This window comes from Mobula hypostoma, chromosome 7 (assembly GCF_963921235.1).
Source record: "Mobula hypostoma chromosome 7, sMobHyp1.1, whole genome shotgun sequence".
In the NCBI taxonomy this organism is placed as follows: Eukaryota; Metazoa; Chordata; class Chondrichthyes; order Myliobatiformes; family Myliobatidae; genus Mobula; species Mobula hypostoma.
In genome coordinates, this window is record NC_086103.1 from 172566114 (window position 1) to 172585294 (window position 19181).

The window sequence follows — 19181 nt, forward strand, 5'->3', positions numbered from 1 at the left end:
ATTCCTGGGATGGCAGGACTTTCATATGAAGAAAGACTGGATGAACTGGGCTTGTACTCGTTGGAATTTAGAAGATTGAGGGGGGATCTGATTGAAACATATAAGATCCTAAAGGGATTGGACAGGCTAGATGCAGGAAGATTGTTCCCGATGTTGGGGAAGTCCAGAACGAGGGGCCACAGTTTGAGGATAGAGGGGAAGCCTTTTAGGACCGAGATTAGGAAAAACTTCTTCACACAGAGAGTGGTGAATCTGTGGAATTCTCTGCCACAGGAAACAGTTGAGGCCAGTTCATTGGCTATATTTAAGAGGGAGTTAGATATGGCCCTTGTGGCTATGGGGGTCAGGGGGTATGGAGGGAAGGCTGGGGCGGGGTTCTGAGTTGGATGATCAGCCATGATCATAATAAATGGCGGTGCAGGCTCGAAGGGCCGAATGGCCTACTCCACCTATTTTCTATGTTTCTATGTTTATTAGGTACACCTGTACACCTCACTAATGCAAATACATATCCAGCCAATCATTCGGCAGCAGCTTAGTGTATAAAAATATGCAGTTAGCCTGGTGAATCTGCTTTGGGCTGACTCCAGTACTACATAAGGAGACCACAACTGTGTACAGTGTAAGTGAGGCCTCACCAACACCCTGCATCACTGTAACAAAATCTCCCTACTCTTAAGCTCGAACTGTTCTGCAAAAACAAAAGGTCAAACTGCTCTGTTGCCTTTTTTAAAATATATTTCTTATTGCAGCTTGTAGTAATTTTTATATATTGCACTGTACTGCTACAAAACAAGACATTTAGTCATAGTCGTACTTTATTGATCCCGAGGGAAATTGGTTTTCGTTACAGTTGCACCAACCAAGAATAGAGTATAAATAAAGCAATATAAAACCATAAATAATTAAATGGTAATATGTAAATTATGCCAGGAAATAAGTCCAGGACCAGCCTATTGGCTCAGGGTGTCTGACCCTCCAAGGGAGGAGTTGTAAAGTTTGATGGCCACAGGCAGGAATGACTTCTTGTGACGCTCAGTGTTGCATCTCAGTGGAATGAGTCTCTGTCTGAATGTACTACTGTACAACCAGTACATTATGTAGTGGATGGGAGACATTGTCCAAGATGGCATGCAACTTGGACGGCATCCTCTCAACATGTCAGTAATAATAAATGTGATTCTGATACCACTTAATTGGATCTACCTGCTAAGTTTTTATGATTTGTGCATTAGAACACCTGAATCCTTCTGAACTTTGCTCATTTGGAGTTCCCTTCATTTCGACCACGGTTTCCCAACCTGGCATTCATGGATCCCTTGCTTAGTCTATGGCATAAAAAATGGTTGGGAACCCCTGGTTTAGATAATCTGCCTTTTATTTCCTCTCACTGAGGTGCATGACTTCACATTTTCCCCACATTTGCTAAGTTTTAGCCCAGTCATTCGATCAGTCTATACCACATTGCAGTATGACAAAGTCCTTAGCACAGCATGCCTTTCCACCTATTTACCGACCATTGGCAAACATGGAAATCTTGTACTTTGTTCCTCCCCAGGACACAAATATAAATAGTAAACAGTTGAAAGCCAAGACCACTCCCTTTGGTACCCTGCTGGTTATACCCTTTCAGCCTGAAAATGACCCATTTATTCCAGCTCTCTGCTTTTCACTGTTACAGCCAGTTAGTAAAATTTTAGCTGAGAGAAAGTGCAGATAATTGGAGACAGTACAGTAAAACTGATAATTCTTGTTGTGAAGGAACAGAGTACTGTAAAATTCTGATAATTCTTCACAGTGTAGATGAACAAAGGGATTTGGGATTCAAGTCCATAGATCCCTCGTAGATCAAGTTGTTCGGGTGGCTAAGAAGGCTCTCATTAGGGGATTGAATTCAAGAGCCACGAGCTACTGTTACAGCTCTAAAACTTGTTGATTCACACTTAAGAGTATTGAGGAGGAATTTCTTTAGCCAGTGTGTGGTGAGTCTGTGGAATTCATTGCCACAGGCAGCTGCAGAGGCCAAGTCTTTATGCATATTTAAGGCAGAGTTTAATAGATTCTTGATTGGTCAGGGCATGAAGGGATACAGGGAGAATGTAGGAGATTGGGGCTGAGGGGAAAATTGGATCAGCCATGATGAAAAAGTGGAGCAGATTTAATGGGCCAAATGGCCTAATTCTGCTCCTATATCTTATGGTCTTGTGTTTAGTTCTGGTTGCCTCATTATAGGAACGATGTGGAAGCTTTAGAGAGGTGCAGAGGAGGTTTACCAGGGTGCTGCCTGGATTAGAGAGCATGTTTTAGGAGGAAAAGTTGAATGAGCTAGGGCATTTTTCTTTGGAGTTATGGAGGTTAAGGGGTGGCTTGATAGAGGTCTATAAGGTTATGAGAGATATGGAGTGGATAGGCAGCACCTTTTTTCCAGGCGACAGTGGCCAATACCAGAGGACACTCAAGGTGAGTTGGGGAAAGTTTAGAGATGTCAGAGGAAGGTTTTTTTTTTAACACAGTGGTGGGTGGCTGGAAGGTATTGCTAGGTGTGGTGGTAGAGGCTGATACCATAGGGACATTAAAAAGGCACATGGATGTAAGAAAAATGGAGATTTATTGCTGTGTAAGAGGGAGGGGTAGATTGTGGAGTAGGTTTATATAGGTTGGCATAACATCATGGGCTGAAGAGCCCATACTGTGCCGTACTTTTATATGTTTTAATTCAGGATCAGTTTGTTCAAAAAGCGTGACAATCTAGTACCTGATTAACTCAGATATCCAGATTGTGATCCAATTATTCATAGTGAAAGTAAGGTGTGTGTCCATTGTTGGTGTTGGTGTGCTGGGCACCAAAGGTCAGGAGCGTGAGTAGGCTTGGAGCTGGAACTAGGGTTGTACATTTCCAGCTCCCTTTAAATTCCAAACAAGAGAAAATCTACATGTGCTGGAAATCCAAGCAACACACCACAAAATGCTGGAGGAACTCAACAGGCCAGGCAACATCTATGGAAAAGAGTATAGACGATGTTTAAGGCTGAGACCCTTCAGCAGGACTGCCTTTAGATTCACTGGTTTTCACAAAAAAAAAATTATATTTCAATGTAGGAAAGTGAAATGGAGCATTTTGAATTATATCCCCTAGTCTGGAAAATCTGTGGGCCCACTACCAGCAATTTCACAAGCATGCTGGATTATCAGAACTACATGGAAAGGCTGCACATTCGGGGGTAAATGCCAGTATTATTTATTCAGAGATCCAGTATGGAACAGCCCCTTCCAGCTCAACGAGCCACACTGTCCAACAGCCCACCTATTAACCCTACCACAACCACGGAGCAATTTATACTGACCAATTTAACTACTTAACGGTTGGAGGAAACCAGAGCACCCAGAGGAGACCCACACACACACAGGAAGGACATACAGACTTCTTACAGATAGCGTTGGATCAGAGTTCAATTCCAACGCCCCAAGCTGTAATAGTGTCGTGCTAACCACTGCACTACTGTTATGATGTTACAATCTGTTGTAGATATGCCATATCATTGTAGAAAGAAATGAACAGTGGGTTAATACAGTTTGTTCCTGCAACCCGTTTGCAGGGTTCCTGTTTCTTACCCCCATACAACAGGTATCAGTTCTTGACTTTCAGAGGCAGCACAAACGATTTTTTAATAGCATGTTCTTGCAATTTGGAATGAAGAGCCTGAAAAACTGTGGGGAGCAGAGTTGGTAAGAAAATATTTGAGGACTGGGTGGGTGGTGGAGGGGGTAGGAAATTACAAAACTATGATAGAGAACAATCTGCTCATTACCCAGACTCTCCTCCCATTGCTTACATTTGTCCACCCCACTTTCCATATTTCATTCCATTCTCCACCTTCCTTTCCTGTCAGACTCCATCATCTGCAACCCAGTCTAATATTAGACCAGAAGACAAGGGAGCAGAATTAGGCCATTCCATCATGGCTGACCCCAAACCCCACTCAAATCTCAAAACAACGGCCTTCTTGCCATATCCTTTGATGCCCTGTCCAATCAGGAAACTATCAAATTCCGCTTTAAATACACCCATGGACTTGGCCTCCACCACATTCTGTGGCAGAGCATTCCACAGAATCACTACTCTCTGGTTTAAAAAAAATCCTCTTTGCCTCTGTTCTAAATGGTTGCCCCTCAATTTTGAGGCTATGCCCCCGCTCCAATTCTTCAGCCACACATTTATCTGCCAGCTCATTCTATTCCTGTCCTCATTGTCGCATGGCACAGGCAGCAATCTTGAGATTACTACCCTTGAGGTCCTGCTTCTCGGCTTCTTTCCTAACTCCCTGTATTCTGTTTTCAGGACCTTCTCCCTATTTCTACCTATGTCATTGATATCAATATGTACCATGACTTCTGGCTGCTCACCCTCACTTTTCAGGATATTGTGGAATCGTTCAGAAACATCACAGACTCTGGCACCTAGGAGGCAATCTCCCATTCCTGTTTCTTCTTCGTACCCTCAGAATTGCCTGTCTGTCCCCTAACTATAGAGTCCCATATTACTGCTGCCATCCTCTTCAGTTCCCTACTCTTCTGGGCCACAGGGCCAGACTCAGTGCCAGAGGCACGGTCACTGTTGCTTCCCCCAGGTAGGTCCTTCAAACCTTCCCCCCTCCCCCCCACCCAACTGTACTCAAAATGGAGTACTTATTGTTGAAGGGGACAGCCTTGGGGGTGCTCTCCACTATCTGATATTCTCCCTTCCTTCTCCTGACAGTCACCCCTTTATCTGTCTCCTGTAGCCTCGGGGTGACTACCTCCCTGTAGCTCCTGCCTATTCCATACCTGACACCTAGAACAGAACACTGGCCCTATAGACATACCCCTATTCTCTCAAGAGTTAAGTAAGAAAAAAGAAATAAGGAACGAACTTGCCTACTTACCTTGTACCCTCCACCTGTTCTTGCTGTAGCCCTGTTGAGCCAAAGCCTTACCACTCTGACTTAGACCACTCCGATGACCACTCCTCTAGGCAGTACCCCTCTTTTATGATGTCTGGGTTTTAAATCTCTGTACTGGACTTGCATGGGAGCGTTTCTACTGTGTCTGTGCTTTGTTCAAATCGAAGAAGCAGCAATATTCCCTGAAGCAGCAAGATGGCTTCTGCATCCTAGCAGCACCCCCTACCCCACCCTGCAGATACATGGTATTCACTATCAAGAAGGTCTAGGTTGCACAGATCATAGAACACTACAGGACAAAAATGGGCCCCTTGGCCCATCTAGTCATTGCCAAATTATTCTTCTGCCTAGTTCTATAGATCTGCACTCAGACCATAGCCTTCCATAACTCTCAACATCTATGTATCTATCTAAATTTCTCTTAAAACGTTGAAACCAAACCTGTATCCACCACTTCCACTGGTACTTCATTCCACATCACACCACCCTCTAAAAAGGATGATCACCCTCAGGTTCACCTTAAATATTTCATCTTTCATCCTTAACCTATGATCTTCAGTTCTAGTCTCACCCAACCTCATGGAAAAAGTCTTCTTGCATTTACTCTATCTATACCCCTCATAACTAGGTCTATCTCTATCAAATCACTTGCTATTCTCCTATGCTGCAGGGAATAAACTATCCTAATTTATTCAACCTTTCCCTATAACCCAGGTCCTCAAGTCCAGGCAACATCCTTGTAAATTTTCTCTACGCTTTCAATCTTATTGATATCTTTCCTGTAGATAGGTGACCAGAACAGCATACAACATTCCAAATAATGCCTTATACAATTTCAACAAGGCATCCCAACTCTTGGATGGACCTGTGTGATGCTTTATCCTCTCTCGACTGGACCTGTCCGATACTTTACCCTCTGGATACACTTTCAATTGCCGGTTCTTTACCTTTCTCGCGTCCAGCAAGAATTCAAAGATCGCCTGTCTACAGGCAACAGAGCCTGCTGCCTCCTCAGCCGACAGCCACAGACATTCCCAGACTGTGATCCCTGTTGCCGACCTCAACGGTTCTAACAATACTGAGTAGTTTCAGAACCTGGACTTTACCACCTCAGTGCAGGTTCCAACAACCCTGGGCACTTTTGAGTGCCTATTGTGCAACCTCCAACTCCGACTCCAGCCTGGATCTTGATCGATAGCACCTCCAGGCCAGGACTTTGAGCTGCAGCTGGAACCCCGGTCTCCCCTTCCCCCACCACCACTCTACAATCCGGTGTCTTTTGGGTCCTTGGGTACTCCCATCTTCCTCTCACCCTACCTTCCCTTGAACTCCCCACCCTCCCCTCTCTTCAGACACTACCAACACGCCAGCCCGCCTGCCGATCCCAGCTCTCATCCATGCCAGGTCTTCACAATTCCCTCTGATCTCCCCCTCTCTGAGGCAGAACTTTCTGTCCTCAGTAAGGGCTTCACCGTTGGCCCCCTGCGCCCACACCTTGGTGAGTTCCACACCTGCTGTGACACTGAGCTCTTTTTCCGCTGCCTCTGTTTCCATTCCTACTCCTGTGGCAAGGACTCCAGTCCGAGCTGATGACCCTCTTCTCCCATCTTCAACCCTCCTCGTCTTCCTGAACATCCTGCTCTGGTCTTCTGCGTGTCCTGGGTCTTTTCATTGCTAACTGCTGACAAGACATCAACTTCACAACTCCCCCCTCCAACTCTAACCTCACTCCTTCCAAATGCGCTGCTCTCCACACTCTGCACTAAACCTGCAGATAAGCCGGTTGCTGTAGTAATCTGGCAGACTGAGCTGTACCTTGCTGAGGACAGGTGACAACTCTGAGACACCTTCTCTTACCCCTTGAACAAGACCCCACTAAGGAGCACCAGGCCATTGTCATCCATGCCGTTACTGACTTTGTTAACTCTTGGGATCTCCCATCTACTGCCACCAATGTTCCATTACCTGGGTCATTTCATTTTCACTATGGATGTCCAGTCTCTATACACCTCAATCCCCCATCGGGAAGGCCTCAAAGCTCTCCATTTCTTTCTGGTCCTCACTCTCAATAATTTCTCCTTTGTCTCCTCCCACTTCCTCCAAACTAAAGGAGTAGTCATGGGCGCTCACATGGGTGCCAGCTATGCCTACCTTTTTGTCAGGTATGTGGAATAGTCTGTGTTTCAACCTTACACCATATCACTCCCCGTCTTTTCCTATGCTACATTGATGACTCCATTGGTGCTGCTTCCTGCACCCATGCCGAGCTCGTTGATTTCATCAACTTTGTCTCTTACTTTCACCCTGCCTTCAAATTTACCCGGTCCATTTCTGACATCTTCTTCTCCTTTCTCGATCTCTCTGTCACCATCTCTGGTGACAGTTCATCTACAAATATCTTTTATAAACCCACTGATTCTCATGGCTACCTGGACTGTATCTCTTCCCTCCCTGTCACTTGTAAAAATGCCATCCCCTTCTCTCAGTTCCTCTGTCTTCACCGCATCTGCTCTCAGGATAAGGCTATTCATTCCAGAATTAAGGAGAAGTCCTCGTCCTTCAAAGAAAGGGGCTTTCCTTCCTCCACCATCAACACTGCCCTTACCTATATCTCTTCCATTTCACACACATCTGCCCTCACCCCACCAGGGATAGGGTTCCTCTTGTCCTCACTTACCACCCTACCAGCCTCTGCTTCCGGGGCAAAATTCTCCATAACTTCTGCCAGCTCCAGTGGGATCCCACCAGCAATCAGATCTCCCTCATCTCCTCTCGTATTCTGCTTTCCGCAGGTGTCGCTCCCTACGCAACTCCTTTGTCCATTTCAATTCTCCTTCTCATTCCGGTTGTGTTAGATCTTGGCCTCCTCTGCTGTCGCGATGAGGCTGCGCTCAGGTTGGAGGAACAACACCTTGTATTCTATCTGGTAGCCTCCAACCTGATGTCATGAACATTGATTTCTTGACCTTCCAGTAATTGCCCTACCCCCACTTCTTTATCACCATTCCCCATTCTCATTTCCCTCTCACCTTATCTCCTTACCTGCCCAACACCTCTCTCTGGTGCTCCTCCCCCTTCCTCTTTCTTCCATGGCCTTCTCTCCTGTCCTGTAAGATTCCCCCGTCTCCTGCCCTTTATATCTTTCACCAATCTACTTCCCAGCTCTTTACTTCACCCCTTACCCCCCCCCCGATTTCACCTATAACCTTGTACTTCCTCCTCCCCTCCACCCACTTTCTTACTCTGACTTTTCACCTTTTCATATTGCAGCATGCTTGCGTTATCTGGTTTTTAAACTATCTGATGTTTTGGGCTTGTCCTCAGCCAGTAATCAGTCACACTCACTTTTGAATATGTTCAGGGTACTGGTATTCTTTGGATCTGCAGTTCATGATGAATCACCCAACACCTAATTATATTTTACTCCTTGGTAACTTACAGAATTGGAATCAGATCAGGTTTATTATCACTAATATAAGTCATGAAATTTGTTGTTTTGTGACAGCAGTATAGTGCAATATGTAACAATACTATAAGTTACAGTAAGAATATAAAAAAGTAGTGCAGTGATGCATGTACCCCATTAATCCCCAGTGTAGCAAAGTGATAAAGACTTTATAAAAGGAGCAATCTTAATTATTAAGTGTGAAAGAGTTGTACAGTTCCACAAATGTTGTTTATAAATGCTGTTGAACTCCAATTTACTCAGATTCTCTCCTTTTCTAGTTACTCTGACCAGTGTTAATGATGGCCGCTACAATTGTACATGACACTTCAGAGGCTGTGGAGTTGTTTGCCCCGCAGGGACTGTACCTGAAGCCGATCGCTAAGCTGACCATTAGTGTGTCGCTTCCTCAGCTGAAGCAGCCTGGGAAATCCATATCAAACTGGGAGGTGATGGAGAGACTCAAGTGCATGGTTCATCCTGAGCAGTTTGCCACGCTCCGTGTGTCCAAGAGCACAATGGATTTTGTTCGCTTTGAAGGGGAAGTTGAAAACAAGAACATGGTGAAAAGTTTTCTGTCTAAGCTGGACGCCAAAACTATTAAACTCAGTGGCTTCACGGACACTTTAAAGGTACGAGCAGCTGAGGTAAAAATAGACTTCCCAACCCGTCACGACTGGGACTCCTTCTTCCGTGATGCCAAGGATGTAAATGAGACCTTACCAGGGGAGAGGCCAGATACCATTCATTTGGAAGGATTGCCGTGCAAGTGGTTTGCAGTGAAGAACTCTAGCTCAGAAAAGCCCAGTGACTTTATTCTGCGCAAGGTGTTTGAAACCTTTGGCAAGATTCGCAATGTGGACATCCCAATGTTGGACCCTTACAGGGAGGAAATGACAGGGAAGAATTTCCACACCTTCAGCTTTGGTGGTCATTTGAACTTTGAAGCCTATATCCAGTATCAGGAGTACATAGGGTTTGTAAAAGCTATGGATGCCCTGAGGGGAATGAAACTATTGTACAAAGGTGATGATGCGAAGGCAGTAGCCTGTAGCATAAAGGTGAGTGCTTCATGTGTTCTGTGCATCAAATCTTGGGTAAGAAGAACAGCAAAAGTAGAATAATATAAAATGTGTGAAATTTAATTAGCAATTATTTACTTTTAAATAAGATTATTGTATTAATTGGAAGAGAAGGGTGCCTATTGACATATATAAAATACTTGCTGGTTCTTTGTTGTGAGTCCAACTAAATGAGGTGACCTTAGCTCAGAGGTCTTCTTAAGTATGTAAGTCTTTTTTTCCACACAGAGTGGCGGGTGCTTAGAACGCCCTGCTAGGGGTGGTGGTAGAGGCAGAATCATTATGGGCATTCAGGTAGGCACATGGTTGATAGAAAAATGGAGGGTTGTGGAGGAAGGAGGGGTTACTTTGATTTTTAGAGGAGGTTAAAGTCATGGGATGACTTTGTAATTTGTAATGTTCTGTGTTCTATGCATATCGAGGGTACAGTTAGCATATAGGTAATGAGATAGAACTATATCACCCTCTGGGTGAAGAAGCTTCCCCCATATGTTCATTTCACGTTTCATCGTTAACTCATGACCTCCAGTTCTGGTCTCACCCAACCTGAATGGAAAAAGTGCTTGTAATTTGATGTACGTCTGTCAAATCACCCCTCATTGTCCTACACTTGAAGGAATGAAGTCATAACCTGTTCCCTTTTGTAGAAAATAAGTTTAGGTTGGATGACCACTTTGCATTTATTCCACAGGAGCAACCCTGAAACTCCAGTTGCCAGATATTTTAATTCTCCATCCCACCACTGTTCTATTTGCCCCTGGCCAATTGTACTGTTCTAACACCACCTCTGGACAGAAATTCAAATTCAACAATTTCAAGTAACTTGCTTTCTATGTTTGTATCAGAATCGGGTTTATTATCACTGGCATGTGTCGTGAAGTTTGTTAACCTAGTAGCAGTTCAATGCATTACATAATATAGAAGAAAAAAAATAATAAGTAAGTAAATCAATTACAATATATGTATATTGAATAGATTAAAAATTGTGCAAAAAAACAGAAATAATATATTTAAAAAGTGAGGTAGTGTTCAAGAGTTCAATGTCCATTCAGGAAACGAATGGCAGAGGGGAAGAAGCTGTTCCTGAATCGCTGAGTGTGTGCCTTCAGGCTTCTGTACCTCCTACCTAATGGTAACAGTGAGAAAAGGGCATGCCCTGGATGCTGGAGGTCCTTAATAATGGACACTGCCTTTCTGAGACACCCCTCCTTGAAGATGTCCTGGGTACTTTGTAGGCTAGTACCCGGGATGGAGCCGACTAAATTTACAACTTTCTGCAGCTTCTTTCAGTCCTGTGCCGTAGTCCCCCCATACAAGGCAGTGATGCAGCCTGTCAGAATGCTCTCCATGGTACCTCTGTAGAAGTTTTTGAGTGTATTTGTTGACCTATCAAATCTCTTCAAATTCCTAATAAAGTATAGATGCTCTCTGGCCTTCTTTATAACTGCATCGATATGTTGGGACCAGGTTAGGTCCTCCGAGATCTTGACAGCCAGGAACTTGAAGCTGCTCACTCTCTCCACTTCTGATCCCTCTGAGGATTGGTACGTGTTCCTTCGTCTTACCCTTCCTGAAGTCCACAATCAGCTCTTTTGTTTTACTGACGTTGGGTGCCAGGTTGTTGCTGCGAAACCACTCCACTAGTCCCGTAAGCCCTCTCGTCACCATCTGAGATTCTACCGACAAAGGTTGTATTATCAGCAAATTTATAAATGGTATTTGAGCTATGCCTAGCCAGACAACCATGGGTATAGGGAGAGTAGAGCAGTGGGCTAAGCACACATCCCTGAGGTGTATCAGAACTGGACAGTCCAGTTCTGCTAGATTGTTGAAATTTCAAGTTTATTTTCAAAGAAAGAGTGAAATGTGTTGTTTGCATTAAAAACCAACACACACAAGCACGTGCTTGGGGCAGTCCACAAGTGTTGCCACATATTCTGATGCCAACATAGCATGCCCACAATGCTCTATAATCTTTTATTTTCTCTCCATTCACAGCTATAGTTTTTACAACTCTGAACTGCATTTCACTATTTTTGTCTCGTCTGTTCCATTGTTTTCTCACACTATTGTGCTCTCTCTCTCTCTGCCTCATTAATGCATCAGTAGAATAGCCTCATCGGCAGCTCATTGGCATCACCCTCAGAGATGTTCCCTATGTCCTGTCCATCCTTCCTCCCTCCTTCTTTGCAAATTCAACTTATTTCTCCCTTTCCCAGTTCTGACACAGAGTCTTCATCCTGGAACATTAACTCTGTTTCCACAGATGCTGCCTGACCTGCTGAGCATTCCTAACATTTTAAGTTCTTATGGCAAATTGCTAATATTTCAAAAAGGTTACATGAGTTGGGCTAGCTGTTTTCTTCTCAGCTGAAGTTACAACTCAGTGCCTCTATACTTTAGCAACTGAAGAAATAGAAAGTTGGCTCTGTCTAAAGCAGGAATTCCCAATCTGGCATTTTAAAAAAAGGTGAGGACCCCTGGTCTAAAGCAACTCACACAAAATGCTGGAGGAGCTCACCAACCAGGCAACATCTATGGAGATGAATAAAGAGTGACGTTTCAAGCAGAGACCCTTCACCAGTTCTGGAAAGGAAGGTCTAAAGCAAAATCTTGCGTCAAACCAAGGTGCCTTTGCTCTGCCTGCTATCTACCATTGCATCTTGGGGTACCCGTGGCTTTTCCTGAAATTTTGGGGCATTAATCGCTCTTTCATTTGGGATTCACATGTGAAATGGGCATCAGGCTTTAATAAATGGTGATCCAGGGAGTTGGTGCCTAATATTGATCCTTAAGGTCTTGATGACGGTGAAGGATGCCCTTTGGTGCATTAGGTCAGTACTTTGCATTATTCTCCTCATAGCACTGGGCCACAAACACGGAATGTGCTTGATGAAGATAATGGAAGCCTGTCAGAATAAAGTAGAAGTTTCCCTTCAGGGTTAATACTTGATGATTTGAGAAGAAAAATGGGGTCCAAAAATGTTTTCAGAGGCATTCTTGTATTCTAGGTGACATTTGACACCACAAAGCACCTAAGTGACTCGTCAATCAGGAGGAGACAGATGGAGCGACAGAAGCTGCAGGAGCTGGAGCTACAGCGGGAAGAGCAGAAGCGGCGTGAGAAAGAGGAGGAAGAGCGGCGAAAAGATGAAGAAAGGTACATTGGCTTAACTGAGATGAAATCAACATATGAACAGCAGTATTTCACAGCAGACATGCAGTACAAACATCACTAATGCTGAGTCAAGGAGAGGGTGCAGTTCTCCAATAAGCAGGGGAGAGGTGTTGCTTTTATTTTGAAGGACATCAGCCGTATAGGTGACACATTATTTAATTTATTTTTGTTGCTTCATCAATAATATTTGGAAAATACCTAAAGGTAGAATTAATTTGGCACAGGGTACCACACCTGCTGAGATTGCTTTTGACAAATGACTGAGCTGAGATGTCAGCTGCTGGACTTTCCCATGTCCAACCATCTGTTCTTTTTAACTCGGGTTGAAAGTAATTGATACCATAAGTTCAGCATCACATCTCTCATTTGATCAGTCTTGACAGAAGGTGGAATCAGCTTGGAATGCTTGGATAAGGGAACCAATTTCTCCTTGTCTTAAAAATTAACTTTGAAAAGCACGTCCTCATTTTATCATGGGGGATTGAGGCACATTAAACATATAGGAGGTACCTAATAAAGTGGCCACTGAGTGTATGCTTGTGATCTTCTGCTGCTGTAGCCCATCCACCTCAAGGTTTGACATGTGCATTCAGAGATGCTCTTCTGCACACCACTGTTGTAATTTGTGGTTATTTGAGTTACTCTCACCTCCCTGCCAGCTTGAACTAGTCTGGCCATTCTCATCCGACTTCTCTCATTAACAAGACATTTTTTTCCCACAGAACTGCTGCTCACTGGATGCTTTTTGTTTTTCACACCATTCTCTGTAAGTTCTAGAGACTTGTGCTGGAAATCCCAGGAGATCAGCAGTTTCTGAGATAGTCAAACCACCCTTTCTGGCACCAACAAACATTCCATAGTCAAAGTCATTTAGGTCACATTTCTTTCCTATTCTAATGTTTAGTCTGACCTCTTGACCATGTCCGCATACTTTATGCGTCAAGTTGCTGCCATTTGATTGGGTGGTTTGCATTAAAGAACAGGTGTGCCTAATAAAGTGACCACTGTGTGTAGAAAGTAAGGAAGCAAAAAAAATGTTTATAAACATTTTTTATGTGACTCTGAACTGCGATATCTTTGTCATGTGAAATTGCTTGCTTTGATAGCTTCTTTCAGCCTCATGATGTCCACTACAGAGAAGAAGGGATGCAGTATCATTGAAAGGTAAACTTGAATTGATGTAGCACCTTTCACCATCTCAAGATGCCCTAGAGTGCATCACATCATAGTTTTGAAGGGTGTTTGCTATTTTAAGATAGGAAAAGCAGCAGGCACTTTGTGCACTGCCAGCTCAGAATATAAGGGTCTTGGCCCAAAATGTCAACTGTTTGCTCCTCTCTGTAGATACTACAAAATGCTGGAGGAAGTTGGCAGGTCAGGCAGCATCTATAGAAAGGATGGGTGCAGTCTGACCTGCTGAGTGCCTCCAGCATTTTGTACACGTTACTCTGAATTTCTAGTATCTGCACAATATCTTGTCTTTATCCTCTCTATAGATACTGCCTGACTGACTGAGTTCCTCCAGAATTTTGTGCATGTTGACCAGATTTTGTGCCTTGAAGTCCATTGATTGTGGGGATAAAACATATAAAACATAATATTGTGGAGTCTTTATATCAACTGTTGAGGGCCTTAGTACTGGTCTGTCCAACTGGTCTGCTTCCTAGCAATCTAGTCAAGGTTTCTCTGGGCCTGTACTCACTGGAGTTCAGAAGAACAAGGGTGGGGAGGGAGTATCTCATTGAAACTTATCGAATATTGAAAGGCCCAGATAGAGTGGGCGTGGAGAGGATGTTTCTGACAGAGGGCACAACCTCAGAATAGAAGGACATCCCTTTGAGAACAGAAATGAGAAATTTCTTTAGCCAGAGAGTGGTGAATCTTTGGAATTCATTGCTGCATGCATCTGTGGAGGCTAAGTCATTAGGTGGAGTATCCTAGCCTCTAGAATATGCATTGTGAGGGCAATAGATGAAGGTTGATAGGGTCCTGATTAGTAAGGGCATCAAAGGTTACGGGGAGAAGACAGGAGAATGGGGTTGAGAGGGATAATAAATCAGCCATGATGGGATAGCAGAGCAGACTTGATGGTCTGAATGGCGGAATTCTGCTCCTATATCTTATGGTCTCATTCATTCACAGTTAAGTCAGAATACACTGGTCCGGAAACTACTGCCATGCTAATGTGGTACGTTTGCTGTTTTGTGCAGGCCTGATCCTATTTAAAATGGGCTTATAAGTTTTACTCTCATTGAGCTGTTTCGGTAAGCTTCATTTTCATTGATCTTATCAGGCTAATAGGGATACTGCAATATTATTGAAACACATATAGAATTGACTATGGTGTGTACTGTTCATTTGCTGATTCGAATGATAGCTATAACCTGAGGTAATAATGAAAGGAAATTTATATTGATGGAGATTTCTATTGCTAGTTTTTGTTCAAGACTGTAAGTGTTTTTCCTTCTACTCAGACCCCAAGTTAAGTCAGCCTGCCCTATGTCATACCTTTTGGAATTTTACAGTGCCTGCAGAGTGGAGTGCTAATGGCTTTACTTAATGTGCTTCTGTTTCTTCCAGGAAACAGAGAGAGTTTGAAGAGCAGGAGAGAGAAAAGAAGAGAGAGGAAAAGGTCAGAAAGAGGGAGCAAAAGCAGAAGGAGCGGGAGGAGCGGCGGAATGTGCGTAAGCTGCAGCGGGAGGAGCAGAAGAAGCTGCAGGAGAAAATAGCTCTGGAGGAAAGAAAACTCCTGTTGGCACAGAGGAACCTGCAGTCTATCCGCCTTATTGTAGAGCTTCTCAGCAGAGCCAAGGTGAGTGTCTGAAAATTATAGCTGCATTGTTCGGATTTAACGTCATCAGCTGCTGCTTAATCCTGTTACACTCTGGTAAGACATTAAGATCTTGAGATTGTCCTGCCACCCATAGAAATACCTCAAATTATTGTTTTGAATATAAAATCTATAATGGATATAACTAACCTGCCATCAGAGATGGGGTTTCAGGAGCTTGAAGACACATATTCAATGTTTTAGGAACAGCTTCTTCCCCTCCATCATCAGGTTTTTGAATGAACAATGAACAGTACCTCATGATCTTTGCACTACTTATTTAATCTTTTATATATATTTCTTATAATTTATTGTATTTTTATGTATTGCACTGCCTGCAGCTGCAGTACAACAAATTTCATGCATGTGTCATTGATAATAAAGCCAATTCTGTTTCTAACATTGCTACTCAAAATGACATTGGCTGGAAAGACCTATGGAACGTCTGAATATGTGTGCAAGGTTTTTATTTTAAGTGCATGGCAAATCTGAGTCTTAATCCCATCCACATACCTTGATTACATATCCCTTAATATCCTTGCCTGACAAAGACAAGACTGAATTTAGCCATCTGTCTTACAGAAGAAAGCTTTATAAATTGGAGTGTTTATTACTACAACAGACCAAATTACCTGCTGTAGTGCTGATCGGATTTTAAAGCTTCTTTGTATACTTCTCAGAGTGGTGTTGTCAAGGCAATGAGCTGCCCATATACATAGGAATTGAAGATACTCATAGATTTTTTTTATTATTGAAATGACAATGTCAGTGAAATGATATTGAAAAGCATTTAGAAACATGGTACTTGAGTACTGCTTGATTTTGCATCACTGCAGAGACAGCAGATCACAGCCAAATTGGATGCATCATTGGATGCTAACTGCAAGGATCAGAATCAGCTTTATTTTCACTAACGTATGTTGTGAAATCTGTTGTCTTGCAGTGCAATGCAAGACAAAGAAATTATTGTAAATACAAAAATACATGAATAGTGCAAAAGGCAGATAAAGGAGTGTCCGTGGATTGTTTAGGTATCCGATGGCAGAGAAGAAGAAATTGTTATTAAAACATTGAGTGTGGTTCTTCAGCTCCTGTACCTCGTTCAGGTTTAATTTTAATTGTCATTCAACCCTACATGAATACCCATTTATGCAGCTAAACGAAACAGTTTTATCCCGGGGTTAAGGAGCAAAACACAGTACCAACATTCACACACAGCACAATGCACATATAAGATATCAGTAAAATACAGTCACACAAAAAAAAATATACTCCAAGACCCCCTGAGTCCATAAATGTTACCGCAATCCGTAGTTGAACATAATACAGCTTGTCTTTTGCCGAGCGACTTCAGCTTGGACGTGGCACCACAGCCTCCGGTGGAGTGCAGAAACTGACGCCTCTACCCTGGGGAATTGTAAATAGGTGACCCTGCACTGAGTCCTTGTCCCCCTTACGACCGAAGCCATGCAGCTCTCCTGCTGTCTGCCATTGAATTGGTAAATTGGACTTGCAGTGTTTCAGATTAACAATGTCCAACAGGGTCTTGTGATCACAAGAAAAGTGACTAAGGCAATCACGCTCTGCACCTTTGCTCCGATGTGCCTTCTGATGCAGGAAGCAGTACAAGCAGCTCCTTCACTTTCTCCATCAACGAGCAGCTCGCTGATGGGGTAGACCTGCGGTACTTTATGTTCTTAATGTCCATTTGGGTCATGCGAGAGCAAAGAATATGTTTGAAAAAGACAATAACAGCTTTGTTTGACCCCATAGAAGCCACTGCCATCTTAACAGGTTACCTCCTCTGATAGTGGTATTGAGAAGAGTGCATGTCCCAGATGATGATAAGACTATAAGATATTTGAGTGGAAGTAGGCTATTCAGCCCATTGAATCTGCTGTTCCATTCAATCATGGGCTGATCCAATTATTCCAGTTATCCCCCTCCCCTGCCTTCACCCCATGCCCTTTGATGTTCTGGCTAATCAAGAACCTATCTATCTCTGCCTTAAATGCACCCAATGACTTGGCCTCCACAGCTGCTCGTGGCAACAAATTCCACAGATTTACCACCCTCTGACTAAAGTAATTTCTCCACATCTCAGTTCTAAAAGAATGTCCTTCAGTCCTGAAGTCGTGCCCTCTTGTCCTAGAATCCCCTACCATGGGAAATAACTTTGCCTTGTCTAATCTATTCAGGCCTTTTAACATTCAGAATGTTTCTATGAGATCCCCCTTCATTCTCCTGAACTCCAGGGGATACGGCCCAAGAGCTGCCAGACATTCCTCATGCGGTAACCTTTTCATTCCTGGAATCATTCTTGTGAATCTTCTCTGAATCCTCTCCAATGTCAGTATATCCTTTTTCTAAAATAAGGACCCCAAAACTGCACACAGTACTCCAAGTGTGGTCTCCCGACTGCCCCATAGAGCCTCAACATCACATCCCTGCTCTTATATTCTATACCTCTTGAAATGAATGCCAACATTGCATTCGCCTTCACAACAGACTCAGCCTGGAGGTTAAACTGAAGGGTATCTTGCACAAGGACCCCCAAGTCCCTTTGCATCTCTGCATTTTGAATTCTCTCCCCATCTAAATAATAGTCTGCCTGTTTATTTTTTCCACCAAAGTGCATGACCATACACTTCCCAACATTGAATTTCATTTGCCACTTCTTTGCCCATTCCCCTAAACTACCTCAGTCTCTCTGCAGGCTCTCTGTTTCCTCAACACTACTCACTCCTCCACCTATCTTTGTATCATCGGCAAATTTAGCCACAAATTCATTAATACCGTAGTCCAAATTATTGACATACATTGTAAAAAGTAGCGGTCCCAACACTGACCCTTGTGAAACTGCACTGGTAACTGGCAGCCAGCCTGAATAGGATACCTTTATTCCTACTCTGTTTTCTGCCGACCAGCCAATGCTCCACCCATGCTAGTAACTTCCCTGTAATTTCATGGGCTCTTATCTTGCTAAGCAGCCTCATGTGCGGCACCTTGTCAAAGGCCGTTTGAAAATGTAAGTGCACCATGTTTACTGCATCTCCTTTGTCCACCCTGCTTGTAATTTCCTCAAAGGATTGCAGTAGGTTTGTTGGGCAGGATCTTCCTGTCAGGACACCATGCTGGCTTTGGCCTGTCTTGTCATGTGCCTCCAAGTACTCCGTAATCTCAACCCTAACAATCGATTCCAACTTCCCAACCACTGATGTCAGGCTAACAGGTCTATAGCTTCCTTTCTGCTGCCTCCCACCCTTATTAACTAGAGAAGTAACATTTGCAATTTTCCAGTTATCTGGTACAGTGCCAGAATCTATTGTATCTTGAAAGATCATGGTTAATACCTCCACAGTCTCCAGCTACTTTCTTCAGAACCCAAGGGTGCATTTCATCAGGTCCAGGGGATTTAGCCACCCTCAGACCATTGAAGCTTCCTGAGCACCTTTTCAGTCATAATTTTCACTGCACAAACTTCACTTCCCTGACACTCTTGAATGTTTGGTATACTGCAGACGTCATTTCTCATTACCATATCTTCAGCACCATTTTGTATTGGTCCTATATCTACCCTCAATTCTCATTTACCCTTTATATGCTTAAAAAAGCTTTTAGTATCTTCTTTGATATTAGTCGACAGCTTCCTTTCATAATTCATCTTTTCCTTCCTAATGACCTTCTTGATCCAAGCTGACCTTCT

The 19181-nt window shown here is 43.4% G+C and overlaps 1 protein-coding gene across 1 annotated transcript in view; it reads left to right on the forward strand.

Annotated features, from left to right (window-relative positions):
• akap17a (A kinase (PRKA) anchor protein 17A) overlaps positions 1–19181 on the forward strand; it is a 42168-nt gene that overhangs the window by 13937 nt on the left and 9050 nt on the right. Inside the window, exons 2-4 of the mRNA XM_063054591.1 lie at positions 8667–9446; positions 12479–12627; positions 15226–15457. Of these exons, the coding sequence (XP_062910661.1) occupies positions 8685–9446; positions 12479–12627; positions 15226–15457 (1143 nt within the window). The 5' untranslated portion in view covers positions 8667–8684. The remainder of the gene's footprint in view (positions 1–8666; positions 9447–12478; positions 12628–15225; positions 15458–19181) is intronic.